Source organism: Panthera pardus, unplaced genomic scaffold (genome assembly GCF_024362965.1).
Source record: "Panthera pardus isolate Hobbes unplaced genomic scaffold, ASM2436296v1 HiC_scaffold_21, whole genome shotgun sequence".
Classification (NCBI taxonomy): Eukaryota; Metazoa; Chordata; class Mammalia; order Carnivora; family Felidae; genus Panthera; species Panthera pardus.
Genome location: NW_026526777.1, coordinates 24,088,983 through 24,112,151, shown reverse-complemented (window position 1 = coordinate 24,112,151; position 23,169 = coordinate 24,088,983). Strand labels below are relative to the sequence as shown.

Sequence of the window (23,169 nt, the reverse complement as noted above, 5' to 3'; positions counted from 1 at the left end):
GGAACTTCAAAGGGAGAGAATGCAATTCACAGGAAAATAAAAAAAAGTGAATATATGGTAAACGAATGTTTGCCTTGCCATAGATGCGTTTTTCAGATAAAACTTATTTCTGGTAAACACTTATTTTGGGAAAGAGCCCCAGTGTAGATTTTTTGTGCAGTTAAGGGAGGGGCAAAAATTTCTCTTGAGACTGTAAGGTCTCAGTTGTCTTTAGCTCAAAGTACTACATATATACCAAGTGGCCCAACTTGGCTCCTACACTGTTTATCTTACTAATTTCTTGAAAAGTAAAAAAAAATAATGTGAAATATAATACTAAGTCTCAAACCTTTCCTGGAGAGATTTGGATATATACATATTTTATTTTTATGAACTCTAAGTAGGTACATATGTTTAAATGCGTAATGGAAATTAATGGTGTGTAAAGCTAATAATTTATTGGCTAGGTACTTCACTTTTAAGAACTGAATCAGGTAAAAAAGTTCAAGGAAAAAAAGAGTAAATGGCAGAGAGGCAAGAGCTCACAACTTAGAAAGTGCTTGAGGACTGAATTTTGTAGCTTTTTTACATCCATTATTTCTCTGTTCACAACTCTAACTTCACTTGGATGATTTGCATCGGTAGTGTCTTAAAGTGCTTTGTCAGTCTGGAGACTAAGAGTCTAGAGTAAATATAGTTGCTGCTTGGAGCAGGAGTAACCACTCAGGGTATCAGTAGACTTTTATTAATTAGCTCAACACTACTCCATTTGATCACATCATTCATTCTCTTGCCTAAAGTTTTTCATTTGTGTCTTCAGGATAATGTAAAATCCATGGTGTTGTATATAAAGTGATTTATAATTTGTCCCTGCCCACTTCACTGGCCTCATCTGCCCTTATTTGTCTTACTCTAAAGGCTCTCCTTTAGCCATATTGCCCTAAAGGAATGTGCTCACAGTTGGTTTTTTTAATGCAGAATTTTTCTTTGCAACTAGTAGAAGTTATATTGGACTGTTTATGACGTGATTATGAAGCCTTTCCTGTTGAGAATACCTTTTATTTTATTTTATTTTATTTTATTTTATTTTATTTTATTTTATTTTACTTTATTTTATTTTACTTTATTTTATTTTATTTTATTTTTAACGTTTATTTATTTTTGAGACAGAGAGAGACAGAGCATGAACAGGGGAGGGTCAGAGAGAGGGAGACACAGAATCTGAAACAGGCTCCAGGCTCTGATCTGTCAGCCCAGAGCCCGACGCAGGGCTCGAACTCACGGACTGTGAGATCATGACCTGAGCTGAAGTCGGCCGCTTAACCGACTGAGCCACCCAGGCGCCCCAAGAATACCTTTTATTTTAAGTAAACTAAATGGGTAGGACGAAGTGCAAATAAAAAGGAAAGCAAAATAGATATTGTGATTTTTTGGCTTGTTTTTGAAAATTAAATCTTAAAAAAGGAGGAAAAAGGAATATGATTCTTGGAACTATTGACCTTTTTCTATTATTCTGTTTCTTGGAATGAAGTAGAGACAGGTTTAGAAAGGATCTCTAATGTCACGATAGAACTCAGAAAGCCAGTGTAAGTCACTGACTTTAATATTTCCAATATTCCAATATTAAACATTAACAATTTACATGAAGAATCATTTAAATGCACATGGAGGTTATGAGCATGTCTGTGGGCATGTGAGGCCCATATATACATACTGCATAAATGCATGCACACACACATATGCAGATATACACACTCTTTTTATGTCCTCATCCTCTTCTATAACATTTCACTAAATGATGTATTTTCTCATTGATCAGACCTTGGCTTTTTAATTTTATTTTATACTTTTCCACTAGGAATACATTATATATTTTAGCTATATTTTCTGTAATCCCATAAATATTTCAGTGTAGTGTGATATATTGTCTATAACAATTAAGAGATAGTAATAAGCATGTGAAGGACTCTAGTGAGGAACCCACTCCCAGGCTATCATCAGTTCAAACATCAATATCAGAATCCTTGTATATGAACAAAAGTGGAATTAAAAATATTTTCCAAGGTGTATAGTTGGCAAGAAAGTATTGTTTGGTCTTATCTGCTCTTGCATAATTGGATCATAAGAATAACCAAGCCTAACCTTGCAGGGAGTGGTCATGTGGGTCTTGAGACCCTTTCAAGAGTGTTCCCACTTAACAGAGGATTCTGTTGTCTGATTCCACCAGCCTATTAGCTGAATCTGCCCTTAGTATATTTTCACATTTTTTGTTGGTATGAACCTTTCTTTCAGTGTATTTGTTGTTATGCACAGAAAGAACAGGAACCTCTTTGATCTTACAGAACAGGAATGATTGTTTTAGGTGGCAGAATTTGCTTTATGACTTGCTCTCTCTGTTTAATGTTTGGTCACAAGGTTGTTGGGGAGTAGGGTCTGATGCCTCCACTTTCCCTCTTTACGTTGGAGGTTACAAATGAGCACCTCAAAGAACCTGCTAATTGTGAGCCAACAAATTGCCTTAGGTCAGTTTTTATGGTTCTAGTTACAACTTTTATATTCAGCTGTTTCTTTGACATACCCTCTTAGACTCCTCAATGTAAGTATGTCCAAAGGCAAATTTATGCTATTTCTTTTCCAAATTGTCCACATCTCTGAAATAGCAACTACTGTCCATTCTTTGGGGGCAATTCCAAAGAATGGAATCATTCTTAATTCCTCCTATTCTGTGACACAACAACAATCAACAGATCCCACGGATTTTATCTCCTTAGTATCCTGCAAGTCTATCCATTTCTATTCCTCTCAGTCATCACCTTACTCATCTAAACTATCGGAACCTCTTTACAACAAGTGCTGTTATAACTGGTTTACCTATGTCCACTCTGGTTCCATTCCAAACCATTCACCGCATGGCAACCAGAGTTTCCTTTGTGAAATGTAAATATAATTGTGTGACCGCTTGCTAATGCTTGTTAAAAGTTTTCCATGTGTCTTGGGATGAACACAAAACTTCTTACTTAATATGTCCTAAATTTCCAGTACAATCAGGATTCTCCTCACCTTTTCATTTTCATCTCACATCCTTGATTTTTCCTCTGCTCAGGAGTCCTACTTTTTTTCCCTTACTATTCCCATCACACTAACCTTCTTTATCCTTATAATATTCTACCTTATTTTTCTTTGCAGAGTAGAATATGTCTTATCTTTTTTTTTAATGTTAATGTAAACATCACTTTGTCATTTATGTCCAGTCCACCTGATTAGGTCAAATTCAGGATTACAGGAGAGCATAGCAAGGCAGGGGCAAAAGGGCTCTCCTGTTAAATTTATGTTTATTTAGGTTAGTCATCATTTTCTGTCTCTTTCACTGGACTCTAATTTCCACAAGGGACCAGTCATGCCAGCTTTTCCATACCACTGTCTCCCCTAGTACCTAATTCTTTGCCTACCATGTAGTAACACTTAATAAATAGGCGAATAAATTCATGTGAAACTTTTTCAAATGTATATGATCTACAATAGAGCAAAAATAAAATGATAAGCACTTTATTGGAGATTCAGGAGAGGGGGCGCCTGGGTGGCTCAGTTGGTTGAGCGTCTGACTTCAGCTCAGGTCATGATCTCACAGACCGTGAGTTTGAGCCCCGCGTCGGGCTCTGGGCTGATGGCTCGGAGCCTGGAGCCTGCTTCCGATTCTGTGTCTCCCTCTCTGTCTGCCCCTCCCCCGTTCATGCTCTGTCTCTCTCTGTCTCAAAAATAAACGTAAAAAAAAAAAAATTAAAAAAAAAAAAAGAGATTCAGGAGAGAAAAATCCTGAGTTTTCCAGGAAGCAAGAAGTGGTAAATAAAACATTTTTATCTATTAACAGGAATGTGAGATGATTAAGTACCACCTTGTCTTTATTTACTGTCTTATCAATTCTGTTTTAAAAATATGAAAATATAATAGCATTCTGCTGATGTTACAGGTTTTTATTGTTTTTTTTTCCCTTAATGGTTTCATTTCTTAACATTAGAGGCTCCTAAAATGAGAGTTACAAGAACATGATCATGATTTTACCTGATTCTTGACTAAATTTTGTCTCATTTTCACCTCGCTAATCTGTTTTACTCATCTCTCATATCCCACTGCCTTATTTCTTTGTCTACTTCCTTCACAATTCACACTAGAAAATACATTTTGTATTGAGACCCAGTACACATTTCTTACTAAATGATTATAGATGAATATGAATATATGCTCAGTGCAGCATATAACCTGAGGAACACAGAACAAAACACTACATGATTATAGTTGCATCCTTCCTACCATGAACAAAAAGACCCTACTTCCATCTGATGCATTATCGTAGTAATGGCCCATAGGCTGATGCGTCTATGAGTAATTTACGAAGACTGTTCCCCAGATGCTTTTATTTTGCTTAAATCACTAATGATGAAAGGAGAGGAAATGAATTTAATGTAATTTTGTTAAAAGAAATATATTGAATCAGAATAGTAATGGACAATGTGGAATCCCTTTAATTGAAGCATTTAATATAAGAAAGAAGACCTACCCCTCTGTTATGGTTGGTGTAGCCTTAGATAATTTCTGTCTCATATCCTGGTGATCTTTCTTTTACTAGGTGAGTCAGAAAAAAATATTTTAAAATATGTAAGTTAACATGTTAGCTTTTTCCTAATGGAAGAATATTTAGTTAAAGTGAAAATTTCAAAATTAATACATTGTATTAGCTTTTTTATTACCAAGAGTATTTATAACCTTAATGCTTGATGTGGTATATATTCTGGCTCTATGCATTTAGTGCAAAATGGGGCATAATCCTTTTTGTGTGTGTATTAATGTGGTTATGGCTTTTTTACATAAGTGTTTGAATAGTTTCTTTAAAATTATTCTTAATGAGATTTAACAGTATTTTAGTTAAGAAAAAAGAATTTTAAATTCTTTTTAATGAAATACAATTTGGAGTCCTCCTTTCCATATGGCATGCTCAATTTGGTGATGCACATTTCAAATAATCACAGCATTTATGAAAAAATCTGTCCTATTCTCTTAGCTTCTTTGTCAGCAGAGAGAGGAAGCTTCTCTGCTTATCCAGTACTCAGTATGACCGCTGTTGTCCTGTATTTCTAAACTTTGTCAGGTATGTTCAAAGTTTAGATTTGTAGGAAGTCAGCAAAGACCAAGGAATGATGATTGAGGCTTATTTATTCTTGTGGATCTAAGGAAGGAATGGTAGGTCATTTGAAACTGCATGTTTACAGATTTGTTAGCAGTCTTAAATTGTGATTAAGATAGAGATGGAGCACTTTGAAAATTATATGTTTTGATTTCCATTAAGAAAAAGTAAACAAAAAACCAAAAAAAAGAAAGAAAAGAAAAAAGAAAAAACCTCAGGGCCTGACAGTTTCATTGTTAAATTCCTTCAAGGAACAGTTAATCCAGGGCGATATAATTCAGGGCATGGACAAAGGTAAAAAATTACCCAAATCATTTAATTATTAAGCTAAACTGATTCTAAAATACTGAGACAAAGCACAAACTGTGAGCTAATGTTCTCCTAGTTGAGTTAATAAGACCCTAATCCTTTGAGATACTCAGTCAAAACTAAGAATTTTGGCAGGTGTGTTTCATTAATCTTATGAAAATTATTCTACTCTTGGAGATCCACAATAAACATTAACTCATTAAAATGATCTGGAAAGTCCTTTACGAAATAAATAAATATGTTTAACCTAGAGTTGCCAATTTTTTTTTTTTTTTTCTGATAAATACGGGTTTAATGATACATTGTTCTTCACACAGATGGCTACAGAGGGTTTATAATCCGGGCTATATAGCCATGCAACACAGACCAATTAGCTGAGTGGCTTACTAGATACAGTGCTAGATTGGCTTTTCAAGGAACATATGTTGAGATACAGAAATATATACCAAGGTCACTTTCAAGAGATAGATATAAAATTCCTATAGTAGTAAATTGACAAACTAAAAACAGAAGTTTACATTAGAAACTAAATCAAAACAAAATAAAATATCAAACAAGCAAAAGGGCACTTACTAAATATTAATTACCTTAATGATATATAGGAGTAGAATAATATTAATAACATCATATATATCCTCTATCATTTGTCTAGTAATAGAAAGTACGTATTTTAATAAATTCAACCTCTTAAAAAATTAAATAATTTTCTCCTTTCTCCACCTGCAAAGTTTTCCCTAATATTTTTTACCTTATAACTTTTTATCCATTGCCTTTATCTTCTGATATCTATAGATCATACTGGAAAATCTACAAACATTGGTTGAAAATCAAATAAAACATTATACCTCTCAAAAACTGTATTTGTTTCATATGGTTTGAGTCATGTACTCAATCTCTTATCCTTATTGATTGTGAAAGTTTTAGATGACATGTAATTCCCAAGGGTATTTTTCTGTTTTTCTGTATATTTAGAGTGTTTGTGGTAATCAAGTTCTGAGCAGGTATTTAAGGATGTATTTTGTCCTCTAGTCTGCATAGTTTAAGTGCTTAGCCACTTTGATTCAGAAAATCTTGCCAAGGTACCATGCCATAAAATTCCTTAAGGATTTTTATTCTGTAACAGTCATTTTTATTTTATTTTTTATTCTTTTCGAGAAAGTGAGCAAGCAGTGGTGGGTCAGAGAGAGAAAGAGAGGGAGAGAGAGAGAGAATCCCAATCAGGCTGCACATTGTCAGCACAGAGCCGGACTTGGGGCTCCAAGTCACGAACTGAGAGATGATATAACCTGAGCCAAAACCAAGAGTCAGGTGCTCAACCAACTGAGCCACCTAGGTGCCCCAAAAGTGATTTTTAAAACAGATATCATCACAAATGGGTATTCATAAAACTATATTACATTAAGGTAGAAATGGCTCTGTGAAAGTTTTGAAAGTCCAGTTTAAGCTATTGTGAATATCAACCACAATTATGCAAAAACATAAACACATGCATGGCAAAAATTCTCTACTTTACAAAATGCATAGTTTCAAAAATAGGTGTATTTAATCTTCGTAAAATAGAAAACCTATAAGTTATATATAATTAAATATCTATTTAAATAACAGCGAATATGGGGATGCCTGGGTGGCTCAGTCAGTTAAGCGCCTGACGTCGGCTCGGGTCATGATCTCAAGATTCGTGAGTTTGAACCCTGCATGGGGCTTTGTGCTCACAGCTCAGAGCCTGGAGCCTGCTTTTTATTCTGTGTCTTCCTTGCTTTTTCTACCCCTCCCCTGCTTGCTTGCTCACACATGCGCACATTCTCTCTCAAAAATAAATAAACAAAAAAGAATGGTGAATATGAATGTATGTGTAAAAATAATATAAGAAGAGCAAATTTTGTTCGTATTTTCCCCCCTAAATACTAACATTTTAACATTCAAATCATGAATATTCCCATATGATGATATACTTAGTAGTTACCCAGGTCAGTGAGTTAACTATATAAATAAATACATATTTTATACACACACACACACACACACACACACACATATATATATATATATATATATATATATACGCAGGCTTACATAATTGTATGAAAATTCTTTCATTCAGGCAATCTCAGAGATAACTTGTCCTTTTTAAAACATGTCACTAGCCTGTTATTGACATTTTGGCCGAGAAATAGTGCTTAATCTTTTTTTTATCTTGACTGCATTACCAAGAATTGGTTGTCAGTTTCCGTAAATGATGATAGTGAACCCTCCAAAGGTCAGCTAATATCAGCATGACTCTGGTCTTTGTAAATAGTTAAATATTATGAGTTTATTTTGCAAATTGCCTAACTTTTCTTTTTGGAAAGTTGAGAGTTGCAGGTTTGAGAAAAGATTGGACAAGATTACAGCTACTCTCATTAATTCATGGATGATTGTTTGCTGCTAATAACTCTGTTACTAACTCCATAGTAAAGAGGAACAGACATGCTACTTTCTCAACCCCAGTCTCTTTCCCCATAGTCTATGCATATACTGTGTTTATTTTTAATGTTTATTGATTTTGGGAGGGGGCGAGAGAGAGAGAGAGAGAGAGAGAGAGAGAGAGAGAGAAAGAGAGAGAGAGAGGCAGACAGAGACAGACTGCAGGAAGTGGCAGAGAGGCAGGGAGCAAAGGAGAGAGAGACTCCCAAGCAGGCTCCATGCTATCAGTGCAGAGCCCCACGTAGGGCTTGATCTCATGAACTGTGAGATCATGACCTGAGCCAAAATCAAGAGTCTGATGCTTAACCAACTGAGCCACCCAGGCACGCCATGCACTGACTATATTGCTCTAATAGTACATTTATTTTTTTGTCAAGTGAAAAACAAAGGCTTTATATCTATTTTGTGTAGATAGTTGATTCTTATATTTGACTCATTTTTGTGCTTTAGTTCTTTTATGCTGGGCTGGAATTTAAATAAATACGTTACTAAATAAATAAATAAATAAATAAATAAATACTGAATTCATTGAGCATTATTATGTGTCAGGCATTTCAGTGAGCATTATTAGTTCATTTTATTCCCTTAAGAACCAAATGAAGAAGTTAATATTATTACATTTACTTTCCAGTTGAGGATAAGGTTTAAAAAGATTAATTTACCTAAGTTAGCATTAATCGAGTTATAAGTTAAATGTTTGATTATTAATTTATGGTATGATTATTAGCAATATTATAAAGTTGGGGTTAAAATCATTCACTTTAGATTTAGAAGCTCTTTTATGTAGATGGCGGTGTTGTATTCATATCTACATCTCTATTATAGAGTACAATGCTTTATTTTAGTAAACCATCCATAAATGTATTTGTATGAATACACATGACTTACCTTTATGAGTAAGGTTACCCTTTTTCTGTTATGAAACATTTAAGTTTTATAGCACCTATTGGTTTTATATAAGCCAGTTTGTTTCTTATTTAAAATTTACAGTTATTTTTAAGAACATAGAAATTTTAAGAAAATCATATTAATTTGCATTTTTCCATTTCAAAATCAATGAGTATAAATGAATATGAGTAATTTTTATGTGGATTAACTAAACAAAGATAAATTGAACATGGTGTGACATTGTTTTATTTTTTCCATCTGAAATTGGAATAAAATATTTAATTTCAAATGTTCAGGCAGACAATACAGGATAATAAGCAAAATTTGTGTTACAATTAGATATCCACTAAAATTCTAAGCAAGACTTTTTGGTTTTAATGTTACGGCCCAGTCACAAAACAATTTTAAATTTGATTACTATAAAATTTAAAGGCAGGAGTGTTTATTTACATCTATCAGCTATGCTTATTTAGTTTTAAATTCTGCATTATTAAATTCTTCCACCACTTTCAATTCAAGATATAATTTAAATAGTTTAACGAGTCTTTGACTGACTGAAAAGATGTATCTCTTATGATAAGGCAAAATAGGATATTTTTATTACCAGTGTGGACTATTTGAGCACATTCTTAGATTTAGTTTATCAGAAAATCTGCACCCATCATTAAAATCACTTCTGGGTACAGGCACAAAATAATAATTAACTGAAATTCATCAACTATGATCAGGGAGAAGAGGCAGTTTTTGTTTAATAAGAGCTCCAAAGACATATATAAATGAAGTAAGATAACAATCTATATTAAAATGGTTATAATCACTAAATGGTTTCAGATCCTTAGCTAGCATGTTGTAGCATTCATAGTTCTTGGAAAAATAGCTAATATATAAATAAAATATTAATGTTTATGAATAATGCAAATCAAAAGTATGTCAATGCTGTATTAGCCTTAAGAATTATATGATAAACTAACAATAAACTATCTGTGTATCTATCTATCCTGAAGATACACTTTTTTTCTTTAATTGAAGTACAGTTGACACTGAAGATATACGTCTTTCATTCCTTCATAAAAGGAGCTGAATTACTGTTTGGAAAGATAGCTTAAATGAATGATCTAAAATTATTTTTTAGTTGAGTGATTGACATAGAACACTAATATACATTTTTATATTTCTTAACTTCAAAATATTCCTAGATGTGCTACTATAACCAAAATAGATTATAATAAGTTGGCAGATACTCTTAACATTCTCCACATGTTCCATATAGATACTCCATAACTGGTATCAGGAAATGATGCTATAGCCAAATAATATGATGAGAATAGTCCAGTTTCTGCCTCGTATTAAACGACTCCACATCTTAGTTTTTTTCTTTTATAAAATTATAATGCGGAACGATAATTTTCAAAATACTTTTTAAATCTAATTTTTATGATTCGGTGAGGAGGTTTGAGAGCCTTTTTTCTTTTTTTTTCCTTTTTGCTTAAATAATGTGAATGTTCTTTCTTTAGAATTTGTTAAGCTTGTGCAAATTTCTGCAAAATTCCCTTTAAACTGTTTCTACCCTTCAAGTAACATGATTCTTCTAAATAAATACAAGAGAGCAAAAAGGAAGTAGTTTCAAAAGTTAACGTGACAGTGACATTGGAGTCCAGAATGTATAGTTATTTTAGGCTGATTTCTCTCTAATATCGAGAGTAGTTTCTTTCACAAATCATAAGCTAGACACTTTCCATATTATGAAAAGTTCTATAACTAACATGGTTGAGTTTAGTATTAAAGTATGTAATATTCATGAACAGTGGCAAGAGTGTGATTTTGGGTAAAGTCTTTGATTAGGAAATAGTTAAATGTAGCAAATAATTCAATAACTCAGATAGTTTTAAACATGTTAGTGACATAGAGAGTTTAGAATGTAATGAGAATAGGGGCGCCTGGGTGGCGCAGTCGGTTAAGCGTCCGACTTCAGCCAGGTCACGATCTCGTGGTCTGTGAGTTCGAGCCCCGCGTCAGGCTCTGGGCTGATGGCTCGGAGCCTGGAGCCTGTTTCCGATTCTGTGTCTCCCTCTCTCTCTGCCCCTCCCCCCTTCATGCTCTGTCTCTCTCTGTCCCAAAAATAAATAAAAAACGTTGAAAAAAAAATTAAAAAAAAAAAAAAGAATGTAATGAGAATAAATATAAGTTTTATAAATACAAGTCAATTTCCAAATTTCAAATTTCCAATTCTTCATTTATCATATTATTTAAGTAGTACTACTAACTGAAACAAATGCTGGAGTTACGAATACTAATTACTAGGGAGAGTAAAACCCAATTCTCTTGTTTATAGAACTTGAATATTTCAAGTGATATTGATTAAAAGGTGGTGGGAAAGTCCATAGATTTATGGAATATTGCATTTGCCTCCCTTGACAAAGAAGTATTACGTCTTGCCACTTACATTAGATTCCACAGTTAAGTCAGTGGCCATATAAAGATTTTGGATGCGTTTTAAAAATTAATAAATTGTATTTAGTTTATATCTGAAGAGGTTAAAAGGCTTGGTGATTTAAATATGGCAGTAGAGGTCCATGAACGTTATTATGTGCTTAGCAATATTTTAGGTGCTCAGACAACATGGATAAAGAAAGCACTTGGCCTCCAATCATATAGAGGATTATAGACAAAAGCACTTGGCCTCCAATCATATAGAGGATTATAGACAGTGGACACCAAACCCAACAAATGATTAAAACTTTTTCTTTTTTTTTTTTTTGAGTTTTTTTAAATTTTATTATTTTTTAAATTTACGTCCAAATTAGCGTATAGTGCAACAATAATTTCCAGAGTACATTCCTTAATGCCCCTTCCTCATTTAGCCTATCCCCCCTCCCACACCCCTTCCAGTAACCCTCTGTTTGTTCTCCATATTTATGAGTCTCTTCTGTTTTGTCCTCCTCCCTGTTTTCATATCATTTTTGTTTCCCTTCCCTTATGTTCATCTGTTTTGTCTCTTGAAGTCCTCATATAAGTGGAGTCATATGATATTTGTCTTTCTCTGACTAATTTCACTTAGAATAATACCCTCCAGTTCCATTACATAGTTGCAAATGGCAAGATTTCATTCTTTTTGGTTGCTGAGTAATACTCCATTATATATATATATATATATATATATATATATATATATATATATATATATATATAAATTTATATATATATTAATATATATATATATATATAATTATATATATGTTAATATATATATACCACATCTTCTTTATCCGTTCTCCATCAGTGGACATTTGGGCTTTTTCATACTTTGGCTATTGTTGATAGTCCTGCTATAAATATGGGGGTGCATGTGTCCCTTCAAAACAGCACACCTGTATCCTGTGGATAAATGCCTAGTAGTGGAATTGCTGGGTCATAGGATAGTTCTATTTTTAGTTTTTTGAAGAACCTCTGTACTGTTTTCCGGAGTAGCTGCACCAGCTTCCATTCCCGCCAACAAAGCAAAAGACATCCTCTTTGTCCACATCCTCACCAACATCTGTTGTTGCCTGAGTTGTTAATGTTAGCCATCTGACAGGTGTAAGGTGGTGTCTCATTGTAGTTTTGATTTGTATTTCCCAGATGATGAGCAATGTTGGGCATTTTTTCCTGTGTCAGTTGGCCATCTGGATGACTTCTTTGGAGAAGTGTCTATTCATGTCTTTTGCTCATTTCTTCACTGGATTATTTGTTTTTTGGGTGTTGAGTTTGATAAGTTCTTTATAGATTTTGGATACTAATCCTTTATCTGATATGTCGTTTGCAAATATCTTCTCCCGTTCTGTCGGTTGCCTTTTAGTTTTGCTGATTGTTTTCTTCCTGTGCGGAAGGTTTTTATTTTGATGAGGTCCCAGTAGTTCATTTTTGCTTTTGTTTCCCTTGCCTCTGGAGACATGTTGAGTAAGGAGTTGCTGCGGCCAAGATCAAAGAGGTTTTTGCTTGCTTTCTCCTCAAGGATTTTGATGGCTTCCTGTCTTACATTGAGGTCTTTCATCCATTTTGAGTTTCTTTTTGTGTATGGTGTAAAAAAGTGGTCCAGGTTCATCGTTCTGCATGTGTCTGTCCAGTTTTCCCAGCACCACTTGCTGAAGAGACTGTGTTTATTCCATTGGTTATTCTTTTCTGCTTTGTCAAAGAATAGTTGGCCATACGGTTGTGGGTCCATTTCTGATTTCTCTATTCTGTTCCATTGATCTGAGTGTCTGTTCTTGTGCCAGTACCATACTGTCTTGATGATTTCAGCTTTGTAGTATAGCTTGAAGTCTGGGATTGTGATGCGTCCTGCTTTGGTTTTCTTTTTCAAGATTGCTTTGGCTATTTGGGGTCTTTTCTGGTTCCATACAAATTTTAGGATTATTTGTTCTAGCTCTGTGAAGAATGCTGGTGTTATTTTGATAGGGATTGCATTGATTATGTAGATTGCTTTGGGCAGTATCGACATTTTAACAATATTTGTTCTTCCTATCCAGGAGCATGGAATATTTTTCCTTTTTTTGTGTGTCTTCTTCAATTTCTTTCATAAGATTTCTATAGTTTTCAGTGTATTGATTTTTCACCTCTGTGGTTAGATTTATTCCTAGGTATTTTATGGTTTTTGGTGCAATTGTAAATGGGATGGATTCCTTGATTTCTCTTTCTGTTGCTTCTTTGTTGGTGTATAGGAATGCAACCGATTTCTGTGTATTGATTTTATATCCTGCCACTTTGCTGAATTAATGAATCAATTCTAGCAGTTTTTTGGTGGAATCCTTTGGGTTTTCCATGTAGAGTATCATGTCATCTGCAAAGAGTGAAAGTTTGACCTCTTCCTGGGCGATTTGGATGCCTTTTCTTTCTTTGTGTTGTCTGATTGCAGAGGATGAGACTTCCAATACCATGTGGAATAACAGTGGCGAGAGTGGACATCCCTGTCTTGTTCCTGACCTAAGGGGGAAAGCTGTCAGTTTTTCCTCATTGAGGATGATATTAACGTTGGGTCATTCATATATGGCTTTTATGATCTCGAGGTATGCTCCTTCTATCCCTACTTTCTGGAGGGTTTTTAAGAAGAAAGGATGCTGTATTTTGTCAAATGTTTTCTCCGCATCTATTGAGTGGATCATATGATTCTTGTCCTTTCTTTTATTGATGTGATGAATCATGTTAATTGTCTTATGGATATTGAACCAGCTCTGCATCCCAGGTATAAATCCCACTTGGTCATGGGGAATAATTTTTTAAATATATTGTTGGAACTGGTTGGCTAATATCTTGTTGAGAATTTTTGCATTCATGTTCATCAGGGAAATTGTACTATAGCTTCTCCTTTTTAGTGGGGTCTCTGTCTGGTTTTGGAATCAAGGTAATCCTGGCTTCATAGAAAGAGTTTGGAAGTTTTCCTTCCATTTCTATTTTTTGGAACAGCTTCATGAGAATAGGTGTTAACTCTTCCTTAAATGTTTTGTAGAATACCCCTGGAAAGCTGTCTGGCCCTGGACTCTTGGTTTTTGGCAGATTTTTGATTACTAATTCGATTTCCTTACTGGTTATGGGTCTGTTCAAATTTTCTGTTTCTTCCTGTTTCCGTTTTGGTAGTGTATATGTTTCTAGGAATTTGTCTATTTCTTCCAGATTGCCCATTTTATTGGCATATAATTGCTCATAATATTCTCTTATTATTGTTTTTATTTCTGCTGTGTTGGTTATGATCTCTCCTCTTTCATTCTTGATTTTATTTATTTGGTTCCTTTCCTTTTTTTTCTTGATCAAAATGGCTAGTGGTTTATCAATTTTGTGAATTCTTTCAAAGAACCAGCTTCTGTTTTCATTGATCTGTTCTACTGTTTTTTTGGTTTTGATAGCATTAACTTCTGCTCTAATCTTTATCATTTCCTGTCTTCTGCTGGTTTTCGGTTTTATTTGCTGTTCTTTTTCCAGCTGTTTAAGGCATAAGGTTAGGTTGTATATCTGAGATCTTTCTTCCTTCTTTAGGAAGGTCTGGATTGTTATATACTTTGCTTTTATGACCAGCTTTGCCGCGTTCCAGAGGTTTTTGGTTGTGGTGTTATCATTTTCATTGGCTTCCATATACTTTTTAATTTCTTCTTTAACTTCTTGTTTGGCCCATTCATTCTTTAGTAGGATGTTCTTTAGTCTTCAAGTATTTGTTACCTTTCCAAATTTTTTCTTGTGGTGATTTCGAGTTTCATAGTGTTGTGGTCTGAAAATATGCATGGTATGATCTCGATCTTTTTGTACTTGCTGAGGCATGATTTGTGTCCCAGTATGTGGTCTGTCCTGGAAAACGTTCCACGTGCACTAGGCAAGAATGTATATTCAGCTGCTTTAAGATGAAATTTTCTGAAGATATCTGTTAAGTCTATCTTGTTCAGTGTGTCATTCAAACCCATTGTTTCCTTTTTGATTTTTTTATTACATGATTTGTCCATTGCTATGAGTGGGGTGTTGAAGGCTCCTACTATTATGGTATTATTATTGAGTTTCTTTATGTTTGTGATGAATTGATTTATATATTTGGGTGCTATCATGTTCGGTGCATAAATGTTGTTAGGTCTTCTTGGTGGATAGACCCCTTAATTATGATATAATGCCCCTTCTTCACCTCTTGTTACAGTCTTTATTTTAAAGTCTAGATTGTCTGATATAAGTATGGCTATTCCGGCTTTCTTTTGTTGACCATTAGCATGATAGATGGTTCTCCATCCCCTTATTTTCAACCTGAAGGTGTCTTTAGGTCTAAAGTGGGTCTCTTGTAAACAGCATGTAGATGGATCTTGTTTTCTTATCCATTCTGTTACCGTTTCTGACTTTTGATTGGAGCATTGAGTCCATTGACGTTTAGAGTGAGTACTGAAAGATAGGAATTTATTACCATTATGTTGCTTGAAGAGTTGGAGTTTCTGGTGGTGTTCTCTGGTCCTTTCTAATTTTTGTCGCTTTTGTTATTTATGTATGTATGTATGTATGTATTTATTTATTTATTTGTCATCTTTTCTCCCCTCAGAGAGTCCACCTTAAAATTTCTTGCAGGGCTGGTTTAGTAGTCACAAATTCCTTTAATTTTTGTTTGTCTGGGAAACTTTTTATCTCTCCTTCTATTTTGAATGACACCCTTGCTGGATAAAGATTTCTTGGCTGCCTATTTTTCTGATTCAGCACATTGAATATATTCTGCCACTCTTTTCTGGCCTGCCAAGTTTCTGTGGATAGGTCTGCTGCAAACCTGATCTGTCTTCCCTTGTAGGTTAAGGACTTTTTTTCCCTTGCTGCTTTCATGATTCTCTCCTTGCCTGAGTATTTTGTGAATTTGACTCTGATACGCCTTGTTGTTGGTCGGTTTTTGTTGAATGTAATGGGACTCCTCTGGGCTTCCTGGATTTTGATGTCTGTGTCTCTCCCCAGGTTAGGAAAGTTTTCCACTATGATTTGCTCACATAACCCTTCTACCCCTATTTCTCTCTTACCCTTCTGGGACCCCTATGATTCCGATGTTGTCCCTTTTTAATGAGTCACTGATTTCTCTAATTCTGAAATCATGTGCTTTTGACTTAATCTCCCTCTTGTTTTCTGCTTCATCATTCTCCATAAGTTTGTCCTCTATATCACTGATTCTATGTTCTCCCTTGTCCATCCTTGCCGTGGCGGTATCCATTCAAGATTGCAGCTCAGTTATATCATTTTTTACTTCATCCTGACTAGCTTTTACTTCTTTTATCTCCACAGAAAGGGACTCTAATCTATTTTTGACTCCAGCTAGTATTCTTATTATTGTGATTCTAAATTCTGGTTCAGACATGTTGCTTATATCTGTGTTGGTTACATCCCTGGCTATCGTTTCTTCCTGCTGTTTCTTTTGGGGGTGAATTCCTGCTGAATTCTGTGGTTCAGGCTGTGCAGATTGTTGTGTTAATCCTCAGATCAGTTTTCTAGGTGTGCAGGATGGTTTAATGTTGGTCTGCCTGTATTTAATGGATGTGAGACACACAAAAAACTTCCATGTTGTTCTGCCATCTTGGCTCCTCTCCCCACTTTTTCTTTTTTTTTTTTTTTTATTTGAGCAGGATAAGAAAGATTAAGAGTATATATGATGGTCAGTATAGAAGTAAAGACTTGGAAGATGTGAGGAATTAGTAATTAGTGATGACAAAATCTGGCGCAATAGGGTTCTAGACAGAGAGAGTGGTCCATGACAAGGAACATGCCTCTTATGTTGATCAGAGAGCAAGAATGCCAGTGTAGCTGGGTAGAGTGAAACACAGGGATAAGAGTAGAAAATAAGTCTGAAAGGCATAGGGAAGGGTCAGATTGGTTAGTGTGTTATAAACAAATCTAAGAACATTAGCTTTTAGTCAAATGAAATTGGGAGCCCTCTTAGGGTTTTCAGTAGGGGAATAGCATGATCTGACCTATGTTTTCATAGGATAACTCTGACACGATGGTGATAGGTTTCTAGGAGAAGGATGGGTGTGTTCACTGTAGTGCAGGGCAGAGAAGATGATGGCATGAAATATTGCAGTAGCATGGTGAGTAGTGATAGTGGGTTCTGGTTATATTTTGAAGCTTGAAACAGTAGGGTTTGATAACGGTTTGGATGTGGTTTGTAAAAGAAAGAGAGAAGTCAAGGATGACTCTAGGATTTTGACACTATCAACAAGAGAGCTGGGTTTGCCAACACTGGATTTGAAGAATTTGTTAAGAGCAAATTTAGAGAGGAGTTTTTGGATTCAGTTTGGATGTTAGAAATATTAGAAATAAAAGGAGGATGTTTAAAGAAGATATGGGTGCTACTTTATGTTTCAGGAATAGCAGTGAGGCTGGTGTGGTTGGAGGGCAGTGAGTGAGGGATGGTCTTTAGAAGATAAGATCTGAGAAGAGCCAGGGGCTTTTGGATTTTATCCTGAATAAGATAAAAGGGCATTGAGAGTTAGGAATAGAGAGGGAACAGATTAGATCTATAACTGAAAAGGATTACTGTGTTCTTGGGCTAGATATTTAAATATGCTCTTATTTTCTTATGGGAAGAAGAAAGTAATTCATTTATTTATTACAAAAATAATAATTGACTTAGAAGATAATATATTAATATCACCATTTTTTTAAATGTAATGACATTGTTATCCATGGACATAAGCAGTGACCCAGTAAATGAAACTCTAAATGAAACCAGTTGGTGGGCCTATTCAAAATCAAAGAGAAACTCTAAAAGTAATTCAGTATATTTACCTTAATAGTTCTTAAAAAAGTTGATCTTTGTTTTTATGTAATAATATCAGACATGTAACAGCTGGTGTGGGAGTCTTCATTTTCATGTTGCTTTAGTGAGTATTAAGGAATATCAAGTCTTGAATCTTAAATGTGAAATTGATAAATATGTGAAAGGTTCATATAATTTTTCTAGGTCAAGTAAAATGGCATTTTACACAAGGATTATAAAAAATGATTGCAAGTATTGATTAACTACAGTTATGTCAAAGCAATTAAATATCTTAGACTGTAACATGATGCATTCAATAAAATTTATTATGATTTATATAGGTTGTGATAAGTTTTATCACTTGTACAGTTTGGTGAACTGAAAAACAAAAGTTCATGGTTACAAAGTTCTGTAGCTCCTCTCATGAGGGGGCAGCATCTATTTCCACACCCCTCCAATGTGAGCTGATCTTGTGACTGGGTTTGGCAAACAGAATGGGGCAGATAAAGCTAGGTTCTTAAGAGGACTTTCAGTTGCCCTTATTGCCCTGAGACAGTAAGGAAGATGGTTTCGTCTATTTGAGGATAAGTGGTCACATGGAGAAAAACCAAGCCAGGCACAAAGACAACGACGAACACTGGCCATTTGGCACAGGATTGAGGCCATCTTGGACCTTTCATTCTGGCCAGACTTCTAGTCCAATGAGCCACGTGAGTGAGCCTAAGAAAACCAGAGAAACTTCCCATGTAACACAGAATCATGTGAAATGATAAATTTTTACTGTTTTAAGCCACTGAGTTTTGGGCAATTTGTTATTCAGTGATAAAAAACTGAAACGCATGAATGAAATACTTTTTGGAGTTTGCATATATTATCTGAGTATGGTTTAACCAGGTGTTTTTTGGTTCATTTAGCAGTTAGTTAATCAGTGACTACCAAGCACTTTGTGCTCAGTGCTCTAGGAAATAAAAATATACAGTTTAAATAGTGTCAGTAGGGTAAATAATAGTTGAGTTGGGATAATAAGTATTCAACTCTAAAAATTGGTATTTGTATAAGACATGAACTCATACGCTCTCAGAATTCAGCAGGAACTTCTGGAATTTCTTGAAATTGAGATTCAATAAAGTCTATGAGGGAGCTTCATTTCTGAGCTAGGGTTCAAAAAATAGGAATCGTAGTAGGTGTTGCAGGAAGAGGGCTCTCAGTTGAAGGGAATGGATTAGGCAAAAGTAGAAATAGAGGGTAAGGATTATATACTATGATAGGTATACCATGTAAATAGTAAGTGAAAGGGAGATAAGTTTGAGAAAACACAGATTAGATCCAGATGCTGGCGTCTAGTTAATTCTGTATGTATCACATATCTATTACCAAATAACAAGTCAGCTAAAGAGGAGCACCTTAAAACAGCACAGTTTGTTGTCTCTCGCAATTCTGTGGTTGGTAACTAGGCAGTGTTTCTCCTGATCTCACCTTCAGTACTCTTGGCTTCAGTCATGTGATGGCCTGACAGGAGTTGGAGCATCCGAGGTGGCCCTACTCTCATGTCTAGCAGTTGGTGCTGGCTGTCAGCTGGGACATTTTGGTTTTTTCCACATGACCTCTAAGCCTTCAGTAGATTGTACCAGTCCGCTTCATAGAATTGTAGTCTCAGTCTTCTAAGATGGTGAGAACAAGAGCTTCAGGATCTTCTAAGATCCATACTCTGTGACCCACACAGCATCACTTCTATAGTATTCTGTTGGTCAAAACAAGTTATTAGGCCATTAAAATGTAAGGACGTGGAGAACTAGTTTTCGCTTTTGGTGGGAAGGACAGCAATACCGCACTGCAAAGGGGTATGAACATAGGAAGACTTGATTTACTGGCATCTATCATAATAATCTATCACACCATGAATTAAAGAGTGTTGTTAAACAGTAAGAATCCAATGGCTGTTTTGAACCTGAGATTGGAGTATGTGTATGTAAGCTTTGTTTAAGAATGTGAATATGGCCCTTATGAATAGGTCATATTAAATATGAGAGCAAACTGAAGAGCAGGAAGTAAGAGTAGGGGACTTTTCTAGTAGTTTAGGGGAAGATAATGTTTGAATTACAAAATGGACATTTTTATCTATAAGCAGGAATTGACATTTCATGTGTAGTTATGCAAAATATAGTAAGCCTTCACATTTGAATTTTTAAAGATGTATAATTTATCTTCACTTTTATTTTCTACTGTAGTATAAAAGGTAAGTATAAATTGTTTACATTTTCAAATATATATTATTGTAAATAAAATAAAAAACCTAATCCACAAAAATGTTTGTTATCAAACAGTTGTTCTCTTCGGTTATGTTAAGATTTTATCTGAATAGTATTATAATTAGCTTGACTATTAGACTGCATAGGGGCAGCTGAGCAAATAACCTGATACAAATGAACTCATGTAACCTGGCAGGCAGCTCACAGAAAATTCCTAAGCATAGAACAAGGGCAATTTTTACATTCTGAAAACCTGGAGTTAAAAAAAGAAAAAACAAAAAAAAGAAGGGGCACCTGGGTGGCTCAGTAGGTTAAGCGTCTGACTTTGGCTCAGGTCATGATCTTATGGTTCGTGAGTTCAAATCCTGCATTGGGCTCTCTGCTGTCAGTGCAGAGCCCGCTTAGGATCCTGTTTCCCTCTCTTTCTGCCCCTCCCCCGCTCAGTCTCACTCCTCTCTCAAAAATAAATGAAAATATTTTTTTAAAAAAAGGAAAAGAAGAAAGAACAGTTTCTGCCTCAGCAGTAAAATGATAGCAAGTACTCTAGGATTTCTCTTCTGTCCCTTGATTTAACTACTTGTGTGTTTACCCAACTACCTAACTATCCACCTGCGTATTCTCTGCCTTAGAAAAATAAAACAGCAAAAAAATATTTAAGATAATTAAACATGTTTTGTATGTAACTTAAATAAATAAGAAAATTATCTTAAAAGGATAGAAAAGGAATTTCTTGAATTTAAACATTGAGTTTTATTTATTCATGGTCGCCAAAATCACACTATGTCTGCTCGTTGTGCATAGGGGTTGGAATGAGTGTCCAAAAGTAAACACAGATTGTTTTGGACAGATTTGTAGAGGAATAATTTACATGCCTTATAGTGCACTCATTTTAAGTGTAAATACCAAGCATTTTAAATGCATTTACAGAATTCTGCAATCATCACCACATTCCCGTTGTAGAACATTTTCTATTACTCTATTCCCACCATCAGCCCCAGGCAGCCACTGGTCTGCTCTGTTTCTCTTTTCTGGGCATTTTGTATTAACAGTATCATAAAGTCTGTAGTCTTGTACATCTGTCTTCTTTCACTCAGCATGTTTTTGCGATTTATCCATATTGTAACATGCATCAATACTTGTTTTTTCCCCCTTGCTGAATCATATGCCATTATACACTGATTTATGTTACAGATATGATTTATGAGAGATATGATTTATATCTCAAAAAAATGTACAATATATATGTTTATTTCATAGTGTCACCATGCCTTTTATTTATTTATTTTTATTTTTAGTATTATTATTTTTTTAGCCTGTAGTCGGGCTATTTTTAGTGCTATTTTAACCATTTTACTTTGGGGACATCTTGTAACAATTTCTATGCTACTCTCTGACTTAGCTTTGTACAGATGGTGATCTCTTGAGAGTGAGTTGGCACCTGTTAAATCCTCAAACCTTTCATGTATACATGAAACACACACACACACACACACACACACACACACACTATACACACATATTATACAATAAGATAGCTTCCTGTAAAAAAAAAAAAAGACTATCACTCTTTTACAGGGAATAAATTTAGCAATTTCTGTCTCTATGTTCCCTGGCATGCATTCAAAATGTCTGTGTAAGTCAGCCATGAAATTCAGTCTATTCCTTTTACATTCTACTCAGGTATACTCTGTGATATTTTGGCTACGACTTTTGATTATTAATAAAAATAATATTATATTTGGTTAATTAGGTAAAAACTTAAAAATTATGTTTTCATGAGAAAAAATATATTGTACAATATAAGATTCCAACTCACTGAATGCGCTTTATGTAATGTGCTTTGGCTTTCAAAGGAATAATAAGAAATAATGTGCCCAATTTAAAAGTTTTAATTTTAATGCACATTTGTTTCCTTAGCATTTGTGGAATCCAACATCTCGAACGGATAGGAAAGAAGCTGAATCTCTTTGACTCCCTTTATTTCTGCATTGTGACATTTTCTACTGTGGGCTTTGGGGATGTCACGCCTGAAACCTGGTCCTCTAAGCTTTTTGTTGTTGCCATGATCTGTGTTGCTCTTGTGGTTCTACCCATACAGGTAAACACAGCCAGGTTAAGTTTTATAGAAATGTATAAAGCCTTATAAAATGAAATCTTCCATGCTTAGAATGAAATGTGGGCGGTTTATTAATCTATTAACACATGTTATTATTGTATCCAGTCAATTAATTAAAATGGCCTCAGGAAATTCCTTCTCACATTATATTAGAAACTGATTTTTTACCCCTATTCACGAGTGATAAAGCTCACATCTCATTCCACTTCTTGAAGATGTTTCTTTTATATAGAGGGTATTTAACTTGTTAATTATAAGATCATAGGATTTAGTTGTAATTATAGAATGATAGACCAAGGAAATAAACTTATGAAGGTTTGATTTCTTTTGATTCTTGAAATAATATAAAAGCTGAACATTGTAGTAAGTAAAAATGGATCGCATTTATTGGTCAACTAAAACAAAATCTGAAGATGATACATAAATATTATGCAACGTTTTGGGAGTGGATAAGGTGGTCGCAAAGGGACAGAGGTATAAAAGGAGACTAAAGATGAGTAGATGCAATCTCCACCTCATTCTTACAGTGAGCTTTTGGGTGCCTGTGGGTGAGCAGCTTAGAAATAAGATATGGCAAATACAAATCAAATTTGTATCTTCCATTACAAACCCTTGGCCACAGTTTATCTAAGTATACTTTATGTAGGTATGAAAAAGATCTTCCTACTCCTGTTCAACCATGCGTGTATTCCTTCCTGACATCCCTCCTCTATTCCATCTACTTCCCTTACATACCAACTGCTGCTATGCAACTAGA

The 23,169-nt window shown here is 34.7% G+C and overlaps 1 protein-coding gene across 8 annotated transcripts in view; it reads left to right on the top strand.

Annotated features, from left to right (window-relative positions):
* Positions 1–23,169, top strand: part of KCNT2 (potassium sodium-activated channel subfamily T member 2) — a 364,046-nt gene that overhangs the window by 148,656 nt on the left and 192,221 nt on the right. For all 8 annotated transcript variants that reach the window (XR_008424552.1, XR_008424553.1, XM_019465585.2 and 5 more), the window contains exon 9: positions 22,214–22,394. Coding sequence is in view for 6 of the 8 variants with exons in the window: in XM_019465585.2 (XP_019321130.1) it covers positions 22,214–22,394 (181 nt within the window). In the remaining 2 variants the exon portion in view is untranslated. The remainder of the gene's footprint in view (positions 1–22,213; positions 22,395–23,169) is intronic.